Source organism: Acipenser ruthenus, chromosome 19, assembly GCF_902713425.1.
Source record: "Acipenser ruthenus chromosome 19, fAciRut3.2 maternal haplotype, whole genome shotgun sequence".
NCBI classification, from domain to species: Eukaryota; Metazoa; Chordata; class Actinopteri; order Acipenseriformes; family Acipenseridae; genus Acipenser; species Acipenser ruthenus.
Window position 1 is genome coordinate 27,673,651 of NC_081207.1, and position 21,941 is coordinate 27,695,591.

General features: G+C 37.4%; 2 protein-coding genes across 3 annotated transcripts in view; both read left to right on the forward strand.

The window, feature by feature from the left end:
- The window catches only part of LOC117424615 (vacuolar protein sorting-associated protein 35), a 198,878-nt gene that overhangs the window by 151,905 nt on the left and 25,032 nt on the right, over positions 1-21,941 (forward strand). The window lies entirely within an intron of this gene.
- On the forward strand, positions 1,238-21,876 carry LOC117424756 (myosin light chain kinase 3-like). Of its 2 annotated transcripts, XM_034041441.3 has the most exons (13): positions 1,242-1,481; positions 7,439-7,517; positions 8,136-8,544; positions 9,269-9,792; positions 10,077-10,182; positions 12,796-12,889; positions 14,965-15,074; positions 15,889-16,027; positions 16,375-16,445; positions 16,905-17,033; positions 17,969-18,121; positions 19,999-20,131; positions 20,688-21,876. In XM_034041441.3, the coding sequence occupies exons 1-13, from the start codon at positions 1,404-1,406 to the stop codon at positions 20,760-20,762; spliced, it is 2,100 nt and encodes a 699-aa protein (XP_033897332.3). In that variant the 5' UTR covers positions 1,242-1,403; the 3' UTR covers positions 20,763-21,876. The 2 variants fall into 2 exon arrangements, with proteins under 2 accessions (XP_058848705.1, XP_033897332.3); XM_058992722.1 differs by lacking the exons at positions 14,965-15,074; positions 15,889-16,027; positions 16,375-16,445; ... (2 more) ...; positions 19,999-20,131; positions 20,688-21,876 and adding exons at positions 13,804-14,011; positions 14,200-14,947 and having other exon boundaries at positions 1,238-1,481.

A 21,941-nucleotide genomic window follows, 5' to 3' on the forward strand; every position in this document is an offset into this window, starting at 1 on the left:
AAAATAATGTGATATCTTGTAACAAATGTAAGTTGCCCTGGATAAGGGCGTCTGCTAAGAAATAAATAATAATAATACTGGACGGTAAGTAGTGATGGTAAATCCTCACAAATACATGATGGTTGTTTAAAACACAAATGCTTTCATCTATTTAAATCTGGACCTCTTCAATTTGAGTATGATTTAGCAGTGGAATACAGTATTTAGTTTATTCCACAATTTTCATGGTTAAGCCGTTTTAATAACACTTCATAGTAATGGGATTTATTGGTATTGTATTGGAAATATAATGTCAATAAATATAATCGGATCATTACCACAGGGTTGCTAATCTTTTTATATTCACAGTGATTGACCTGTATTGAGGGCAGGAGCACATCTCCCGGCATATTGTGGAAACAGGTGTGTGTTGAAGGTTTCTGCCATTTGTGCCACTGTAGCACGTATGTTGCTTGTCACGATACATAGCACATGTCTTTGGGCTTGATCCATCATTACCTGCTTGTGACCTGAGTTGTGCTTTCTGGTGGTGGGTTTTCTGCAAACATTGCCATTCCAGGAACACCTGAGATATTTGATGGACTAGTTGGTAATGCAGACACCATGCACAGACATACACTGACATCCCCCTTGTGGTGTCATGGAGACTCAACTTTCCCATTGTTGTTACTGAATAGTTGCACACAACCATGACACATCTTATATAGGTCTAGTGGATCACACAACATGATCCCATGACCACATTAGCAAGATATTATTTTGTTTCCAACATTCATCCAAAACAAAAGACTTATGAAGCTTGTTATCAGTTTTGACATTTGGCCACATTTGAGCTCTTAAAAAAAACAAAGCCACCTCAGGGGCTTACCCAGGGACTTGGATGCCACTGATGCTATCACATTTACATGAAACTGAATCCCTGTGTTTCCAATACACTTTAGCATACCGCGCAGACTGACGAACTTCAGCGTGTCTTCCAAAGCAGTTTTGTAGAATCGCCATCCATGGGCTTCAGTATCTATTTTCCTGTCAGTGAAGATTAAAGCGATTATATCTTTAACAATACTGGAAGTCCATCACCTAGGAATTATCCAGACAAAAGCAAATCTGGGCCTATTATTAGACTGACTCCTCATATTCCTTAAATACTCAGTGTAATCTATAGCAGCTGTTGTCTTTTTGGAGGATGTGGCGAGGCCATGGGTGCTGCCCTGGTGAAGTATCAGTGATAGCGGAATGGGATATTACAAATACCCGCCAACGTGTTTGATAAGATACAAGCCCTGTCTGGTGTTACGCAGTTAAAGTTCCAGCATGATTAAGTCTTCCTTGGGCCTAATTTCATTAGCACTTGGAACGCAGACAGTGACTGACAGACCTGAAAGAATGCATGGGTAAAAGTGATGGGGACCTCTGTCTACAGATCCCTTCTGCTCAGCACTGGTGGGTTTAGCGTCTCTGCATATGTACAAAGGTTTTCAGTAAGTCCTTTTTATGTATTTCTTTCTTTCTTTTTAAGGTTTACAGAAAAAAGGCTAGGATGTTATATCTATTGTAAGACAGATACTGAGTTCTCAAAGGAATATAAACAAAGATCACTTAACGTCATTGGAATTGTAATAAAATGAAACGAAAGTAAGTTATACAGGAAAGGACTTGAGATACGCAGTAAGGAACCTCGATGATCACAGAGCAAAGGCTGTAAGGTTTTAAAATGGTGTGTCCTGTGTATCGAAAGGATGTTGACTGGATATATTACATGAATTTAAAAAAAATGTGAGAGTTGTATTAATTCATTATACATGCTTTACATTGGAATTATTGACACCACCTCATTAAATGTAAGCACAATCCATGTGAGATATACATGTTTACACAATGGACACAATGTACAATATATACTGACGTTTGTATTACTGGCACCAAGTGAAATAATAGCAATAGGTGATTAACTGATAATAATGGATCTACTTTGGTTTGGGGGAAAGTTACAATCATGGTGGCAAAAATTATATGTAGATCAGAATGTGAAAGTTGCCTTGAAATCTGCTACTATGCCAGTGAGCAGCAGAATTTGTGAATCGGGAAAATCCATCCAGCTAAATTCTAAAAGCAAAAGCACACAACAGGTTTAGAGCAGGAGCTAATTCAATAAACAGCACATTTCACTGTAGACAAGAGTCATTCGACTATTGAATTTCACACTAAATAAAAGGATTATGTGCCTGTTTAAAAACGGGAGGATATTTATTTGCTGTTCTGTTGCAGTGGGTCTGCCTGCCAGCTACTGTACTTTGGCAGACAATGGTAAAAGCTTAGAAAAGTGTACTTCAGTAACACAATAACAAGGGACATTGCAGCTTGAAAGCAATACAACATGATAACCTTTTAATTATTCCACTCAAGAGCTACTTCTACTGACACTGAGCTCCTCAGACAGGATCATTGATGTTTTCATCTTGAGTTGTTGAAGGTAAAGAGAAGATCAATTTTAATAATAGCACTCATCTAATTATATAATGACATATCTAAGGACTCTGTGTTCTGTACTTATAGATCAAAGACACAAACATCAGTTCTCTCCTATTGACAGTGTTATGGCAGGTGCTTTTTTTTGCTTAACCGCTGTATATCTACTAGGTCAGGGGTTTTCAGCCGGGGGTATGTGTACCATTGGGGTACTTCTAAGGGTCATAGGTGGTATGCAGGACGACTCAGCAAAAGAAAATAATGATCTTGAATTGATTTTTTAAAACTGTATTATATCTCTAAACCACTGCTCATAAATATTTCATTTTTGTTTTGTAGCTCAAAGGTTAGTATAGCATAGTTTCAAAATAAACATCCACCTAAATGACACACATAATTATGCTGAGATGGGAAGTAAATGGTAATGTGATACACAATTACAGTGCAGACTATTTGGGATTATTTATAATAACTTTGCTGAATAGAAAGCGAACACATGTGTTTCTGAAGAGATCCCCTTTTGATTCTGTCTACCCAAAGACATGTAATTACACGTTTTAAGAATTACTGTTTGGTATTGTGTTCTAAACCATCAGTTTGTCAGTCCCGCACTGTTATGACATAAATTATATATTCAGATTATTTTGCCTTTTATTGTGTTACCTATCAGAAAAACAAACATTGTAAAGGGGTACTTGAGCTGAAACCTTCAGACAGAAGGGGTACAGTTTTTAAAAAAAGGTTGAAAACCCCTGCACTAGGCCAATGGGCTAATCAAATGTAAAGTTGGATGGTTAGTGATACTTTATGCTGTATATAGCCTGGCCTATATTTTGCTGCAGACCTATCAACACTATTGGCAGATGAACAGTTTACCTCAACCAGTCAGGATTTGTATTCTGTCTGTCCTGAGTAGGGATCAATGCCAAGGGCTCTGAATACTGGCTCTACTGAACCAGCCATCCTGACTTTCATTTCAAATCAAGTGTGCTTGGTAAGGGAAACTGTATTCTAAATTGAGCTTACATGAACACACTGTGCTATCAAACTCTGAGGATACTTTAGGCGGTTTGCGGTTGACGGGCTTGTGTGGGTGAAGATCAAAAGGAAACGTTATGTTATCTAAGTGTGAATGTGTTCTGTCATTTTACTATTTACCATTCTCATTTACAATGCTTTCACTAGTCTTTTAATATGTTTTGCAAGCTCTCATAAGTGACTCCAATGTAATTATTATCAATAGAAATTCATACTAACTGCCCTTTAGGAACAAAACAAATTACTGTTTTAGGTAACTGGAAAAATCCATTAGCATCTAAAACAGGTAATTGGTGGAAAACAATGCTGGATATTTGCAATTTTAAAAAAGGTACATTTTTTAGAGCATTTGTAAGAGAGAAATTAATTCTTGGAAATTCTGCAAACCTAAAGAAACAACTACCAAAACTAAGTTCCAAGAGAAATGTGGCAATGTTCTGTGCCACACAGCTGTGACGTCACATAGCCCATTGAAATGAATATGAGGAGGGTCCTTGCCATTGCGTAATACTGATAATTGTATTGCTATTACATTTTAAAATAAGATTTAAACAATGATTTGATTATCTTTTTAAATGACATGTAAGGGAAATTATATTCTTGTATGTTTTGTTGTAAGAAATAAAAAACGGGGTACTTCAGTGTTCACATTTTGTTACATTTCATAAGTAGCTGTTATATATGATCAAGTGATATGTGCCATTTATGCATACCTGAAATAATTGTAATTGTTAACTTAGCTTTCACTTTGACATGTTCTGCTAAAATGTCAAGGGTCGGACACACAGCATACATCTCTAAGCAACTGTGCATAAACAGACCAGTACCCAGATCTGTTTGTCATGCTATATTGGGATGATCTAACATGCCAAGTTAAATGAACTATTCTAATGTGTTAAAAGGTACACTGGGCAACACATACCTCAGACTGGCATTAAAGAGTAAGTAGCAGGTTTCCGAAAAATATACGCTCTAGTGCACTGGGGTTTGAGATCTGTCTTCTAAATCGCTGCGGGAAGAGTGATAAATATAATAAGAGCTCTGGCTTTTCTGTTCCGTACCACATCATGGATCGTTATTGCTGTGTCACCTGTTTGACAATGTGGGCGATAATCCTGACACTATCAGTGCACTAGAACGGCCATTTTGAAAACAGCTTTGAAACAGACTTGAAAGTTATAAGTGTAAAGTTGTCAGGATGTTAACAATAAAAAGGAAAATGACAGGTGCGTTATTTAACAGTTCTAGCAACACACTGCCTGCTGCCTCCATCTTCCAGGATTTCTTCTTAGCGGTGAAATGTTTTTGTTGCCTCTCATTGCTGGTCTCTTAATTAGTAGGGCATGGTTTTGCATTACATATTTTCATGACAGGTTGGTGAAATCGATGTGTACCATTACAAGCAAATATCAGGAGTTACCAAAGTGTCCGTCACTAAATCATCTTGCGGTCCTGCTATGGTCATGTAACACATTAGGGTCTTATATCCACTTGGGCTAATGAAAAGGTAACACAGTTTCAGTTTCTACACATTGTGGTAATAAAACTGATTGTTCACATTGGCAATAGAAAATCTCCTCATCGAGTATTTTCTTAAGTGAATGAACGGATCAATGTGGCAGGACTCCTGTATTCAATGAATGATCACATGACCGTAACATGAAACAGCTTCAAGGCTCCAAGAAGACACACAGAGATTAAAAAAAAAAAAAAAAAAATCTGAAAAAGAAGGAAGACAAGATGAGACAGACATGAAAAACAATACCCTCCGACAAATATTGAGATATATGGAATTAGAGAACTATGAAGTCATTCTCCTTGGAACTTCCCCTTAAATAAACAACCTTATCAGGATTTCAATTGACTTGCGCAATCTAGGTACCGGTGTGCCAGATCAGGGATGTTTATTTTTCATTTGTAGTGGCAGTCAATGCACTCAGCGGTAGTTGCATTAATACTATTTGAGAACATGCATTCTCCATGACTGCTACAGTAAAACAGCTGTAGCTCCCTCTGAGTCAATAATCCCAACTCATTCTTGCTCAATGTAAACACTAGAGAAATATGCTTGCGGTAGGAAAAACGCAAACATCTTGTTCTGCCCTGCTGCATGTGAAAAGGTCATTCCTCAAATGCCCGGCAATCAACAGCCTCTTCAGAAACCATTTTAAATGTTTTGGTGACGTCAAGGGAGAGGAAGAATTTGGCCTGTACAATGCATAGTAGGTCATTTAAAAGCCTTGTAGAAAACTAAAGCAGATAGCATATCAAAGCAGAGGTGTTTATTTAAGAGGAGTGTCATGCCACTGGCACAAAGTCCCAGAAGAGGGAATCAGTCCCAGAAGAGAAAAAACGTTAACCCTTAAAAGCCTGGCCAATTGGGGAGAAAAAAGAAATGCATGGTAGAACGTGAAACAGATGTCCTATTGATTCTTTTTGGAAAAATGACTAAACAGGTGTCTCTTATGGCCTGTATTGCCAAAATGTATGAAGGTGGCACTTTGGACCGTGCTGGTGGAACTAGGACAGATTCACCCATGAAAAAGCCCAGCACCAGTCTCAGTGCCATGGACAATAAGTTGAATCTTCTGGATGCAAAAGTGGAGAAAATCTTGAAAAGTCAAGGGGAAGTTCTGAAGAAGCTTGAAGCGGTCTACCAGGGCATCGGGAACCTGGAAAATGGCATCGCAAAACTGAAGCCGGCAAAGGAACCTCCAAGCACTGGAGAAGATCATTTGAAAAAGGGAGAGCCGTGTTTATACAATGAGATCAAGGCTCTGTGCACTGAATGCGTGAACCTGATGAAGTCCCTGCAACAGGAAACAAACAAACAAAGAGAAAAAATTGATGGGATTGAACGCTCTGTCTCCACCGCAGACAAAGTCATTACATTTGTTGGCGAGACCTTCAAAAGCTCTAAAATAGTGGCGTATATCCTCAAGGGCACAGTTCCGTGGAGGAAAGGCAGTCTTAGAAAACACAGAAGAGGTCAGTTTGTATGGAAGGTTTGATTGTCTTTAACCTAATCTGCAGCACATATGAATGAATGAATATATATATATATATATATATATATATATATATATATATATATATATATATATATATATATATATATATATATATATATAAATATAAATTGAATACAAAATAAATAAATTGTCTTATTGGTTAATTAAAATTTCTTTCTGCAATGCTGCAGCCTAAAAAGGTGATTTATAACAGGTAAATAACCACAGCTTCAAAGCAGAGACACTAGAATTGAAATACAGTAATAATCCCAACTTCACAAAAATTTGATAACTGTAAATGCCTAATCATACTTTACAAGGCAAAACTATAATAAAATCAGATAACCCTAGCAGAGAATAATCCCTCAGCTGCTTATAGCCACCCAAAGACAATCGTGTTCTGTTGAGAGCTGCTTCACTGAGAAGTCAGTAATTCAAAACGTTGTGCTAAGTGTGTCTCCAGTATATACTAAATACCAAATAATAAATTAAACTTGCACCATCCATTCTGGGTTTGAATGCAGAAAAAAAAATAACATGGGGCCAAGTATTTGAATACATTGCTTACATTTACCAAAGTAACCTGAAATTGAAAAACCCCTGACAGGCCAAAAATTAGTATATCTTCTGAGCTAATACTGGCCCCATATACTGGTAATTATTATTATTCTTTTTTTTAATCAATGCATTTAAAAGTAGACTCACATTATGCTTTTGTATTTTTAAACAGCAGAAAAGTAAACATAGCCCTTAACCATGCTCTAATATAGGCTAATAACATTAGAAATGAAAAAAAAAAAAATTATAAAACACCTTTCTTTCCTTTGGGGATTATACATGTATAACTATGTGTTAGAAATTAACTGTTGTTTTTTTATAATGGAAATAATAATTCACTGTTATGTTTTCTTTTTTGACAGAAAAAAGAAACAGGTGCAAAGCCCAAAGCTGAATTCTGCAATCGAGCGATTCAGGCAGAGATCAGGAGATCTCCTGAAGGTACTTTAGGGTTACAAGCTTGCGCTCAACCACATTTCCATCTGCACCATGAAACCAGTCAGTAAAACTCAATCTCATCTCGTTCCAATCTTCTATAATCTATGATCTATAATCCAATCTGAAACTGGATAAAACACAAAAGTCAAACAATCAGCTGTTTTTACTGTATAATGTTTTTGTACAGTTGCTATTTATAAATGAATTCACCAACCACCAGATATAATTCACAGCCTTCATGATCAGTCTGCGTATTTTTTTGGAATATTGGATATTTAAAACCTACCTCTCGATTTCTCTTAACTGGGGCTCACAGAGTCCGAATTGAAATCGATGAAGGAAATAAATGGGTCTAATTTCAAATTGCTTTCGAGGCAGAAGGAAATGTAGCGTTACTGAACATCTCCTATACTTGGGAGATAAGGAGCATTATTCAATGTTTATAAGCAATGCATATTGAAAATAATATGTATGAAATGTAAATAATGAAAACAGCAATAATCATAAAGGTAGTGAATGGTTAAATATATCTAATCTGCTTCACGTCTTTAATATAGCTTTTGCCATATACAGTGATTACTTTTGGATTCAAACATGTGTCCTGTTTTTTTTTTTTTTTAGATGATACAGGTGTGAAGAAGGAGCCAACTAAAACAGATGAACGTGTCAACTTGGCTCTTCAATCTCAATCCGACAATCAAGTGGATAAAAGTCCCCTAGCCCCCATCACATCTACAGAAGTGCACGCTGAGGCCAAGAGCTCAGAGCTCAGTATTGCAAGCACCAAACATACTGCAGAGAATAAACCATCTCGGAAACCCAAGGAGGTCACCATCAAAAGCAGAGAACCCACACGAACACAGACCTTTATTAAAGAAACGCATGATGTTGGAGTGAACACAGATGACCGTGATGCACCTGACTGTCAGAAAGAGGAGGTCACTATTACTGTTATAACAGGGGAGACCCAGACTCCAGCCCCTGCTGCCAAACCAGAGCTGAATGAGGCTACTGCATCACCTCTTGAGCGGTAATTAAAATGTCTCTGTTTCATCAGCTTTTAATCTAATGCATGCAATTATGATATTTGTGCAAACAACCAAAAGATTCTGCTGCACTTTTATTCAAATCCTTCCTAACTCATTTTCCAAATTGCTATTAGTTAATATACTGTGCAGACAAGCTGAAGCCTTCATCTTCGAACCAAGAGGTAATCAAAACACAAAATAATCACGGTGCTCCTACAAATAGAGCCTTTTTCTGCTATTTTTACTGCCTTTTTCATCTTGACTGTTAAGTGACAAGCACCAGTATGCATGTACATATTTCTTTAGGGGTCAATCAAATGATGTGAATTTTGGCAGGTATAAATACAGCTCTTCTTTTAATTATGAAACAGGACCCTGTCTGCCATTTCATATATCTTTACAGACAGAAATTCACAAATTCACTGATAGATTTTCATGACCTTGGTTCTCAAATTTGTATTCTCAGTGGATGTGTATAGGTCCGCCACTGATTAGATCAAGTAGCCCCATGATCTTAAAGCTGAATTTAACAAATAGAAGTCATGAAGGAGGTGTGGGTCAATTGTTTATGTGTAACTTGTGCATAAAACAACTGTTCATTGCTAACAGTTAAGCTTTAACAAGGAAAAAAAAAGATTTGTTTTATTATTTGTTTTAATTTGTATGTTATGAGCGCTAATTATTAATATATGTGTTGTTAAACTTCGCAATGTGTTTCTAATTTAGGCATCCTGATATTACACATGACATTCTCGGTGAATTAAAAAGAAAGACTTTGGCTGAACAAGGAGCTGGTTCTTCTACACAGGAGCAAGAAGAAGCTAAGAAAAGCTCTAAAAATGATGTTGAAGGAGCCAAAAAAACACAGGCAGAGAGAAAAGGGGTCTGCAAATCCTCCAAAAGCGCTGTACCACTGACAATAAACAACGATACCAGCTCTGAAAAAGACTGTGAAGTTTCCTTAACCCCCCTGAATGGCACTCCCCCAGCCAAAACCCAGAATGAGCAGAAAACCCAGGCCAGTGAAGCACAAAATACAGATAATGACAGTGTCAAGAAAAATAAGGCTGAAAAACTCTCCAAAATTGAGTCACCAAATAAGTCAGCTGATCCTGTGCAACGAACTGAGCCTGAGAAGAAGACTTCAGCAACAGAGACCATCACAGCATTGGAGACTAAAGCTGAGGAGACCTCAGACACTAAAGCTGTGGTGAATGCTAAACCTCAAAAAGCATTGAGAGTTATCATTGGTAAGTACTAGGATTATATTCTGTTTGGATATGCAGCTATTTACACTACAGTGTTTGTAGTTAAAACGCATTTCAATAAGGTAATAAGGGTGAACTGTAAGTGTGATTTTTAGCCCATTAACTGCCAACCGTTTTGATGGTCAGTCCTGAAGTAAGCAGTGGGTAAATTCGGCCTGTTTTTCCATAGGAATGGGTGTTTATTGACTTGTAAGTCAAGTTTAACTATGTATTGTCCAGAAGAAAACATTTTGAGTTCATTAATGTGCATTATTTCTATTTTCTAGATGACAGCCCGTCTCAGCCAGCACCCTTTGAACATCGTATTGTAAGTGCTAGGCATATGGCAGTTACCTCATACTACTCGCTCATTCAGAACGAGCTCTTAGGGGGGTAAGTTGTAGCAATTAGTTATTTTATTATATTGGTGTCATTTAATGGTCTAAAGAGAGAGGCTGTGTTAAAATGACCCAGTTTAGACTAATAATATAGATCCAGTTATATATTTTTTTAAGGTGAACAGTGAGGTAGACTAGTGATTCAAAAAAGCAACAAAAATGTTTAAAACTACAGCAACAATCTCAAAATGGCAGTGATACAACTAAATGAAAAAGGAGAAACTACCAGAAAAATAGCCTGAATTGGCTGCTGTTGCAAAAAGGAAACCAAAGTCGATTGCAGAACGCAAAGCTGTATGTGTTGAAGAATGGGCAAAAATATCCCAGAAAAATCCCAGGAACTGGTTTCAAAATACAAAAAAAAAAGACTGCAAGCTGTAAAGGAAGCAAAGGGTGGGCACACAAAATACTAATGTATGGGTGCCCAAATACTTTTGTCAAAGTATGAAATCATTTTATGCATTTTATGTAATCATTTGTTGTTTTATTATAAAGCTGAGTCTCTAATTTATATCAAACAATTTGAAATTATAGAAATCACTTTCTTGTGTTTTTCTCATTTTTTAACTGCCCAAATACTTTTGTCTGCAACTGTATATATATATATATATATACAGTTGCAGACAAAAGTATATATATATACACACAATACGTCCCTTATAATATGGAATAAAAGGCACAGTCTACCGTAAAATATAAAACAAGGGCTTGACAGCAGTTATGCTAAGGCATTTTTGTATTATTTACAGAGGAGTGTTACTTTGCTCTACATTGCTAAAGTAACAGTAAGAGGTAAAGGTCTTTACTTTTGTTTCCTTGACCCTGGCAAAATCCTAGGAATAAAAATAAGTCCAAGGTGAACTTGAAGCAGTTTGTTATAGAAGGCCTGATCACTTGCAGATATCTCCCTGTTGCTGCCCCTGGTTATATTTCTATGGCTGGCGCAGCTAAAGTCTAAAAACAGATTTGAATTCTGAAAAGGGCCTGTGCTCTTTATATAAGGCCAACTACTTTCACAGAAACATGTCAACACTCAGCATGAATTGGAGTTTAAGGTTGAAGAATTAGAAGGAGGCAAGAATTAAGGGTATAACTAATGTCATGCATACATATGAAATGACTCAAATCGATAGGAACCTTTGATAAGAAAATGGGTTTTGACAACAGTGGATCCAGTGGATTTTTGTTAGTAGAGTTATAGACTGGGTTAAACAACCATAAAATAAAACTTGCCTATAAACACACCAGATATAAATCAGTCGTTTTATTTAATGAACCAAAGCAATTTATAACTGATTTCTTCTCACGGTTCGGTTTCTCTCTTATCAGTAAATGTGTGCATTGCCTTGATTTGACCTTTACATGATGTGTAGACACAGAAGGATACACATCACATCACGGGGATGTAAAAAATAAAAGTGGAGGGCAGGAAGAGGGATTAGACTCCTCGAGGCTTGTCCGTTGCTAGCACACTATTTGCCCAACGCTCTGATTGATTCCAGTGCTTCCTTATTACAGCATCACATATCCATTACTCTCCTGGTAAAAAAATAGTGCTTCCTGCCTTTCCTACTATTAAAGTCATCAATTTGCCTATTTTGACAATTTTCCAAAATTTCATTTCCAGTGGTTTGATTTCATATGCACAACAAATCAAAACAACAGAAGCAACGGGGTGTTCCAATGAATTGGCACACGGCTGTTCATGGGTTAACCTTCTCTGTACTAGTTACAATGTTGTGACGAGCATTACGTGTGAAGCTCACATATTTGAAACAGCCTGTTCTTGCCTGTGTGATGGAAACCAACATGGGAAGAGTGATCTGTCAGATATAAGCACGGCTTTAACAGAAGAATGGGACTCTGTACATTTTCCAGCACTGGGCATTAGATATCAAGTACTATCTGCTTTGATCTGTCCAATTACCTCTGCTGTCACAGTTGTTGTAGGAACAGAAAAGGGCATTGGTTGTATTCAGTTCCAACATTTCAAATAAACAACCAGATATTGACAGGCCCGTGCAACAGTGTGATATTCAATATTTATTGGGGGGGGGTTTGACGTGTGCAGTGAACAACTGGCAAGAAAGACACAGCTAATCCTGCCTGGGCAATGCTGGCCTGCCTTTGTGTTTGTCTTGTACAGGGCTATTTTTAGAACCTGATAAGCAGACCTGTTTGCAAGACTTTCTTTAGTGAGCCACTTCCATGTCAGTACTGCACTGTGTTACTTCAACTGGTAAATAGACTTCAGTCCTGTTTTTTTTTTTCTTTATTATTTAAATATAATTGCATTGTCATTCACAAGAGCAGTGGTACCCTGATATCTATTTTCTAAAAATGATGAATGACCAGGAGTGGAACCCTTATCAGAACTTTGTTTACTTAAGTGAAATTTCAAAATGTTACCCAATTATAAACCAGCACAGGTGTCCAAATACTTTTAGCACTGCAGACTCCGGCAGTGTATATTTTCATGATGATTTCCTATCTATTTATCTATCTAGAATGTGAATCTCTATATGCAATATTCATATTTCTGTCTCCTCTATCTCACACTATAGGGAGAATCATTTTATGGCCTGTCTGTGTGTGTTTGTGTTGACAGGGGACGATTCGGCCAGGTTTACAAGTGTGCAGAGCTGTCATCTGGCCTCATGCTGGCTGCCAAGACAATACCAGTTAAAGACTTGAAGGACAGGGTAAGTCAAGGATACCTGGGCAGACACACAGGGCTTCCTGTGAAGCTGATTTATGGAAATCCATCTGCACATTCTGTTCATGGCTGTGTCACACTGACGTATCTCGATTGATAGGTTTGTTCTGGAACCTTCTAATCCTGTTTAACTGCACTTATTCTTTCCATTCACAAGACACAACTTTACCTTACTGGTGTTTTAATTAACAAACAGTTACTTTTCACAGTACTTTCAAAGTTTGTACATATCGGACACATGTAACATATCTGGGTACAATGTATGACAATACCATCTTTTTAGTAATTTGATTATAAATGCAAAAACAAATTTAAACAACAAGATATTTGCATTCCAAGTTTGCGAAACATTGTTTTTTATTTAAAAACTGGACAAGCTTGATTTAAATTGCATAATCAGTACCTTAAATGTAGCTGCATTGAACATTGGCCTTTAAACTTAACCCAGTTATTTGGGGGGTTTATGGGACATTGGTGGGGGGACTTGATTCAATAATATATCAGAACAGTGGGCTGTCCTAAAGATTTACACTTACCTACTAGCACCACCTGCTGTATGATAAAGGAACTGCACCAATTATCAAATTACACCGTGTAACAATTTTTTTTTTTTTTTTTTGTTCCTGGGTAGTAAGTGTTATTTCCTAATTGCTTATGCCTCAAAAGTATAGAAAATGGCTATTATTACCCACAAACTTTGCTTTTTTGACCAGGACAGTGATATTTTGAAATGTACCTATTTTCCAGAACATTCCAGATAGATTCAGTGCTGAGTAAACTTGGAGTAACTTCTAGAACTTTCCAGTAATATAAATAGTAGTATAAATACAGGGGCCTTAAGCCCACCAGTTCAGTTTAGTTCCAGCTGCCTAAGTGGATACATATCTGCATTTTTCTAAGATGGCATCAAGAGGCTGCAAGCATCCGGCAGACGCATTTTGCTATGTCTGCGGCCAATTTATCAAGACAAGAGCGAAAAAGTACTCAGTGGAAGCATCTGCTAAGATGTGTGAGGCCTACAAGGCATATTTCGGCATGCCTGTCGGGGATCAAGACAAACCCTGGGCACCTCATTTCACCTGCGAGCACTGCAAAAAAACTCTGGAAGGTAAGATAGACAATTGTTGCTCGGAATTTTATGTTATAAAATGTGTTAAAATTTTTAAAATTGTAAAAGTTTTTAATTTTAAAATGTTTTACAATTTTCAATGTTATTGAAAAAATATATCATATATGAAAAATGTTGCGAGAATCTCTTACACATTAGTCATGGGTGAAATAAATGTATTTTTGTAGTATGGTTCAGAGGGGAAGAGAGAGCCATGAAGTTCGCTATCCCAAGAATTTGGCGGGAACCCACTGACCACTCAAGCAACTGCTACTTCTGCATGGTGGACCCTTCCAAACGTCGGACTGGCAAGAATGCACCTGCTATCACGTATCCGGACCTTCCTTCATCCATCGCCCCGGTGCCACACTGCCATGAGCTCCCCGTACCCACTCCTCTGGAGAGAGAGCAGCCATCTTTAGAAGAGAGCAGCAAGTCAGAGAGTGAGGAAGACGTTGTAGATCCAGATGACAATTTCAGAGGTGGAGCTGAGGAGAGAAACCCATACTACCCCAACCAAAAAGACTACTCACTTCTAAATCTTTTGTAGTCATTTGTGTATTACTTTAGTATAAATACATGTTAATTTGGATTCATATGTTGTTTTTTTCTGACTTTATGTGAACGAAAAGACACAAATTCGCCCGTTTTCTCATTGGAAATAGGTAAATTTCAAAATATCACTGTCCTGGTCACAAAAGCAAAGTTTGTGGGGAATAATAGCCATTTTCTATACTTTTGAGGCATAAGCAATTAGGAAATAACACTTACTACCCAGGAACAAAAATTGTGTTACATAGTGTTATCAACACTGAGTGCTATACAATTGGGAATAAATTTAACCATTAACCCTTTGCACCCAGGATTCCTCCCACCATGGTTGTAATGGGAGTTAGGAAATACAATGGATTATTTTATGATGTTTGTCTTTTTCTTTTCTTTCTCTAATTAAGGATGAAGTCAAGAATGAAATTGGTGTCATGAACCAGTTAAATCATGTCAATTTGATCCAGCTGTATGATGCCTTTGAGTCCAAGAACAATCTGACTTTAATTATGGAATAGTATGTTTGGAAGTTTTTCATTTCTGGCAGAAGTAATTGAGCACCCACACAGAGTACTTGTAACATATGCTAAGCTGATGCACAGATAACTGTAGCACTCTTAATTACACCTCTAACCATCTGTCAGAGCTATGTAGTTCCATATCTATATCTTTATCTATGTCTATATCTATAAATTAGTTATTAAAGCAAAATCATAAAGGCGAATGCAGTATCAAGGTTTTTTTTCTTTTGTTTTCTAGTTCATTTAATGCAGCCATTTTGTGACCATTAACTTAAGAAGATTCTATGAAATCCCAGTGCCTTGAGAGGTCTTGACATCATTTTATGTTTTTTTCGAAGTGAAATAAAGAACACTTGGGTTACATTTTATCTACTTTTTTTTTCTCCAAGGCTAAAGTTGCAAAAAAACTAAATGAAAGGCTGTATAAGCCCTTGTAATTGTAGAATTTTCTACTTTTAGTTTTTCTACAGAACCGGGACATTTTTGTACTGTAGCAAAAGCTTTTTAAATTGTGTCTATGCCCTTTTCCTCGCATCCCATTTTCTTGTGGTTTTTCTTCTTCTTTGTCTTTCTACTGATTGCATGAGATACACGTGAATATGAAAGCTGGTTTACAGACTTCACAGATGCAACAGCACAAACTGTGATACTGTACAAATCAGTGATCTTGTACACATTCACACTGAGATCTGTTTTGCTTCCTGTGACTACACAGCAAGTGTAATAAAAACATGAAGAAAAACCAGTGTTCTAATTTAAATTGCCAGGCCAGAAGGTCGACTCACCACTTGTTTTGTTGCTGTTCTGCAGTATTGGCGGAGGAGAATTATTTGACAGAATTATCGATAATTATCAGCTGACTGAGCTTGATGCCATCGTGTTTACCAAACAGATCTGTGAGGGGGTTCAGTACCTGCATCAGCAGTACATTCTCCATTTAGACCTGAAGGTAAGGCTCAAACATCACGCCTGACTTTCTGGACAATGTGCAAGCCAACTGGAATCAATGTGGTGGAGCTCAATTGCAAGAAAACAAATGTGCATAACACCATGTTCTGTCTCCCAGCCTGTTACCATTAGTTAATCTATTGAAAATATATGAACAAGGTAATAAATTTGGTTCTGTAAAAAGCAAGGCAGGGTACATCATTAATGACTACATTAGTTTTTTTTAGCATAATATCATTATTTGCTTTATAATTTTGAATGCTTAATATTACTGTGTTATTTTAGTATTTTTGTAAGTTATATATTTTTATACAAATATTCTTCTATTTTTTTTTTCATTCTTTTTAGCCAGAAAACATTTTATGTGTAAACCACACAGGAAACCAAATAAAAATCATTGACTTCGGACTGGCAAGAAGGTAAGAAGTGACCCTTTATTAATTCCGGGGGTTGATTAGCTCAACCTATACCCTTTACAGAGTAGCTGTATGTGGAATGCACTGAAGCTGTTTTTGGGAGATAATTAGTTGCCTTTATAGGTTCCTACATTGCTACTTTGACAGTGGTAAAATAAATAGCCATTATATGTCAATGAGCTATACATGACATTAAACTTGTCTTTATACCAGATGAGTTCTCAAAGAAGTGATAAAAAAGGCTTTATGCATATACAGTACATGTACATTGTGCTAGGGGTAGAAAGCATACAGTTATTCCTGTGGTTAAGCCCAATTCCCATAGCCTGACTGAATGTCTTAAAAAGTGGAAATGCTTCAGCTGTAACAGTGCAACCATATGTTAATGAGAGAACTGGTCATGTATTATGAATGCAATGCAATTTTTGCGACCAATTGATTACATTTCTGCTTCTGGGACAGGTACAGACCCTGTGATAAGCTGAAAGTTAACTTCGGCACCCCTGAGTTCCTGGCACCAGAAGTAGTGAACTACGACTTTGTTTCATTCCCTACTGATATGTGGAGTGTGGGAGTTATCACGTATATGCTGTATGTATCACTGGGAAATGCCGACTCTTTCTTTTTTTATTTTTTTTTTATTTTAAAATTTAGTCGTTGCCAATCAGTTTTTATTATTTTCTCCCCAATTTGAAATGCCCAATTATTTTTAGGCTCAGCTCACCGCTACCACCCCTGCGCTGAATCGGGAGGGGCGAAGATGAACACACGATCTCCTCCGAAGCGTGTGCCGTCAGCCGCCTGCTTCTTTACACACTGCGAACTCACCCTGCAGCCGCCTCAGTGCTACAGCGTCGGAGGACAACGCAGCTCTGGGCAGCTTACAGGCAAGCCCGCAGGCGCCTGGCCAGACTACAGGTGTCGCTGGTGCGCGGTGAGCCGAGGACACCCAGGCCGACCTAACCCTCCCTCCCCCCAGACGACGCTCGGCCAATTGAGCGCTGCCCCCTGGGAGCTCCCGTCCACGGTCGGCTGTGGAATAGCCTGGACTCGAACCGGCGACGTCCAGGCTATAGAGCGCATCCTGCACTCTAGCGAGTGCTTTTACTGGATGCGCCACTCGGGAGCCCCCTCTCTTTCTTAAATAGTGATTTAAAGGATGTTTGCATCCTTGGATCCCTAAGTCATAATCTTAATGCTATTTAGAAAAATGAGAAAAGATGGTAGACTGTTCTACGGGTATGATGTAAAAATCATACAAATCCCTTTAGTATCATGCTTTACAGGAGGCATTTTGCTCATCATCTATAAAATAGCATACACGTAATGCATACATGCCTGCAGTTGGATTGTTTGTGTTATTTTGCAAATCTGTCAATCGTTGGAAACTAACAATAACCTGAACTATGTATATGTATATCCACAAACTTTGTATCACTTATTTATTAAGGCAAAGCTCCCCCTCTGGGATTCGCTTTGTGTCAGGCAGCGGACTGGTCTGTAACCACAATGTGCTTTTTTTCCAGACTGAGTGGGATGTCTCCTTTCCTTGGAGATAACGACACGGACACCATGAACAATATCCTCCATGGCAACTGCGAGTTTGACTCCGGCTCATTTGAAAATGTCTCTGCGGAAGCCAAAGACTTCATCTCTAGGTTGCTAGTGTCCGAAAAATGGTATGTCCCGTACTTAACATTTAGAGTATTGACATGAGCATGAACCAGTACATCCCTTTAGGTTTAGTGCAGTACTGTCATTGTTTTAAAATTTCAAAACATTTAATAAACCATTTGTGACTGAAGGGGCTATAACAAATAGACCCATTTTTAGATCGATCTCCACCAGGCCATATCTGCTTCTTTTTACTCCCCACATAGGATAACCATTAAGTGAAATCTTCTTGTTCCCTTTATCATTTTAACATCAATATGCTCTTTCGCTAATGCTGCCACTGTTTCTTTTTACAGATTCCTGCTGGAATGATCAATCTTTTCATTTTAAGGGCCAATCGTATTGATTTGTTTTAATGAACTCAGTCTCTCACAGAGGTTTTTTTCCAAGGCACCCCATTGTTGTGTCTTGGTAGAATGTGTTGCTTCACAGCGCTGGTTGGCAAGCAGTAGCTGCAAAGTGGCTAAAATGATCTCTAGTAATGAGAGGGGCTTTCACAGGACACGCTGTAACTCATTTGTAATGATAATTCTAAAGCATGCTCATGATCCAGTTTGTGCTGAAATAGGACTGCAGCTGGACAACGTGACCCTTTACTGAGAAAAGTGCATTTCATGTTCCTTGAAAAGGACAGCAGAGTACATTTTCAATCAATTGTGTGGATTATGTCCACAATACTTCTGTAACTGGCATACAGTATTTGCTGCCTATAAAGAGCTTCAACAGACTGCTTTCCCATCCCCTTCCCTTTTCATGATTATTGCAATTACTCCCATATTGTTTTGTTTTTTTTATTCTCTGTGCTCTGACTTTTAGTTCAGGAGCTGCTCTTCAGTTCTAGTTGCCTGTGATAGAAATATGTGTCTAGTGCACAGCAGTGCATTTCCAGAAAAACAGAAGGAAACTGGATCCAAAGGGGCAGATCACTAGGTTGCGATTTGGCTGGTCTAGCCTATAATATATATCTTTGTCAGACAACTAGAAGTGAAAAGCAGCTCCTCAACTCAGGTGAAAGCCCCTTAAAGAGTAAGTAGCGGGGTTCCGGAACATATAGCATTACATGCCCGCTCTAGTGCACCGATAGTGTCAGGATTATTGCCCGAATTGTCAAACAGGTAGCACTGCAATAACGATCCATGATGTGGTACAGGACAGAAAAGCCAGAGCACTTGTTGTTATGTTTTTGTTTTTATTTTAATTGCACTTCCTGCAGTGGACAGATCTCAAACCCCAGCGCACTACAGCAGCCATTTTGAAAAAAGCTTTGAAACAGACTTTCAAGTTATAAGTGTAAAAAGTTGTCAGGGTGTTAACAATGAAAAGAAAAGTTACGTTACGTTATTTAAACATTTGTAGCAACATGTGGGGGCGTGTAACGTTATATTTTTCGGAACCCCTCTACTTACTCTTTAACACAGACATCAAAATATATACAATATTTGAGTACTTCCTCAGATTTATTGCAAACATCATACAAAGGTAAGGGAGCAATCAAAAAAGAACCTAGAAAATACAATTTTAAACTACTTACTCTTTAATAAAAATACATTTCTTAGGAAAGACTGGATATACTACTGTTCTCTGTATAGACCTGTATCTAATAGTTACCCAAACTAAAAAATATCTAGGCCAGGTGTCGACACTGTGAAAAAGTAGATAACTATGTACGGACTATGGAAAAACTAATGCCTCAAGCCATTCAAATATCTAATGAACTCTAATGAACACAATGAATATTGACCGATTGTATGAAATATTTCCACTACAACACAATAAGAGAATAGTACAAAAAGACAAATATATACCACAGAACAATTTTTGTTTTTTTTATAATCTTCCCATGTCCTCAGGAAGTGTTAAAGTGCAGACTTCTCTTTAACAGCAGCAGAATGAGTGCCACCGGGTGCTTGAAGCACAACTGGCTGAACAACTTAGCAGAGAAAGCCAAAAGGTGCCAAGTCCGTCTCAAGTCTCAGCTTCGGTTACAGAGCTACTTGGCTCATCGACAGTGGAAGGTAATGGGTTTTGTGTCAGATCAACTGGTATTTGCAAATGCAATATTTGCGGTTTTTGGTTTGCTGTTATGCAAAAGAAATGGATGTCTGACTTGACAGAATGATATTTGAGCAGATCCAATACTAATACTGTTGAATTTATACCACTCACACACACACAAAAATGCTGTCTGGTTAATTTTGCAAAAAAATTATAGTTTGCGATTTTTAGAAAAAATTATTTTTGGCCCAAACAAATATGTTTTGTTTTACAGTGGTCTGAACAACACATTAATTTTATTTGTTCAATTTCAAAGACAATGTTTTAGATGAAATGCTGCTGTTGCTTCCTGGTATCCAATCACATGGGTTTAATGGAAACCAGGCCATGCAACCCACAACAACGTTACCAGGATGCAGCAGTTTATCGGTAGTGTTGTATTAAAAATATTCTTAATGTAAATAAAAAGTAGAACCAAGAGATTCTAAGCTATAAAAGGCTGGGCAGCAATTATGTTAAGATTGGACCAATTGTTCACAGTAGCTTTAAAAACAGCATTTCATCTTCTTTTTGCAGAAACATTTCTATGTCATCGCTGCTGCCAATAGACTGAAGAGAATCCACCAGCGTGGGTCTGTGAATCCTGCATAGATGGGTCAGGAGGGCTGTACAGGGCTTGACTTTACTACTCCACTCTCATTTCACGTGATTGCATTGCAGGTCTGCCTCTTATAGACAGAACGGTGAACTGTAGAACAACTACTTCTTTTACATTAGCTGTAGTATCTAAGCATTTTATTTTATTTATTTATTTTTTGTAATTAATGAAGTGGTGAAACGTATTGTTTATAAATGTGACATGAATAATATTGCTGAGATTTATATACACATCCAATGAACATTATTACAAATCCTTGCGTAGTTCTGTTGCTACTTATCAGCCCACATTGTAGAAGCCACAAAGAAAATATTTTAAAATCATATGCAAAGCTGATGTCTATATATAGTCAGAGAACCATTACTTTTGTAAGAATCTATACAAAATGAATATAGCAAGGTTTTGTTTTCTTCAGTACTTCATTATCGAGTTAGTCATTTCCAGCTATAATTGTATCATCTCATAATTATTAGATTGTGGTAAAACAATCATGGGTTTTATTTGTTTCAAAATTATAACATACAATTGTATTATTTCAGCTGTATAGTCATATTTTTTATATGCAAATATGTACAATTAAACTAGATGTACAATACTTTTTGAGATAAAAAGGTGTGGTGTTCTTTTGAAAAAGTATATAGAGGGGCATTTAACCCCTAATTGGCTATCACAACTGAAAGTCACACAGTTAGCCAGTGTACTCATATACACAACTGTACTTACCTTCTGTGAAGGCAGCAGTGATTTGGTGTGCATGCACGTACTTGTGCTGATCACTACAAACCTACTGAACTGTACAATGTTAAAAAATAAATTGTGAAAGAATTGTTTTCAGTATGCGCCATGCCCTTTTAAAGTCTAATGATCTGTGCATCTCCCATGGTAACGAAATTACCATTTTCACACTGACAGATATTACCACTTTGATTCTATCAGTATGTTCCAACATATTTATTCAGATGTAAAATAGGCTTAATTTAATGCGATAATTTTAGACAGAATTGTCATGACTACCTTGATTAGAGACAATTAACCTTTGTGGCTACGGAACAATGCTTTGTACCTACTCCCTGTGAAATGTGACATGCCTCTCAGCAATACTAATTAAAAAACAAATAACTCAACAAAAATTGGACGTCTATTTTATTAAAATGATTTATACAATAAAAACA

Coding starts and splice junctions, on each gene's coding strand:
- LOC117424756 (XM_034041441.3), top strand. CDS start 1,404: ATGGGGACCTCTGTCTACAGATCCCTTCTGCTCAGCACTGGTGGGTTT. Junction 15,075..15,888: donor CTGACTTTAATTATGGAATA/GTATGTTTGGAA, acceptor GCTGTTCTGCAG/TATTGGCGGAGGAGAATTAT. Junction 16,028..16,374: donor TTCTCCATTTAGACCTGAAG/GTAAGGCTCAAA, acceptor CATTCTTTTTAG/CCAGAAAACATTTTATGTGT.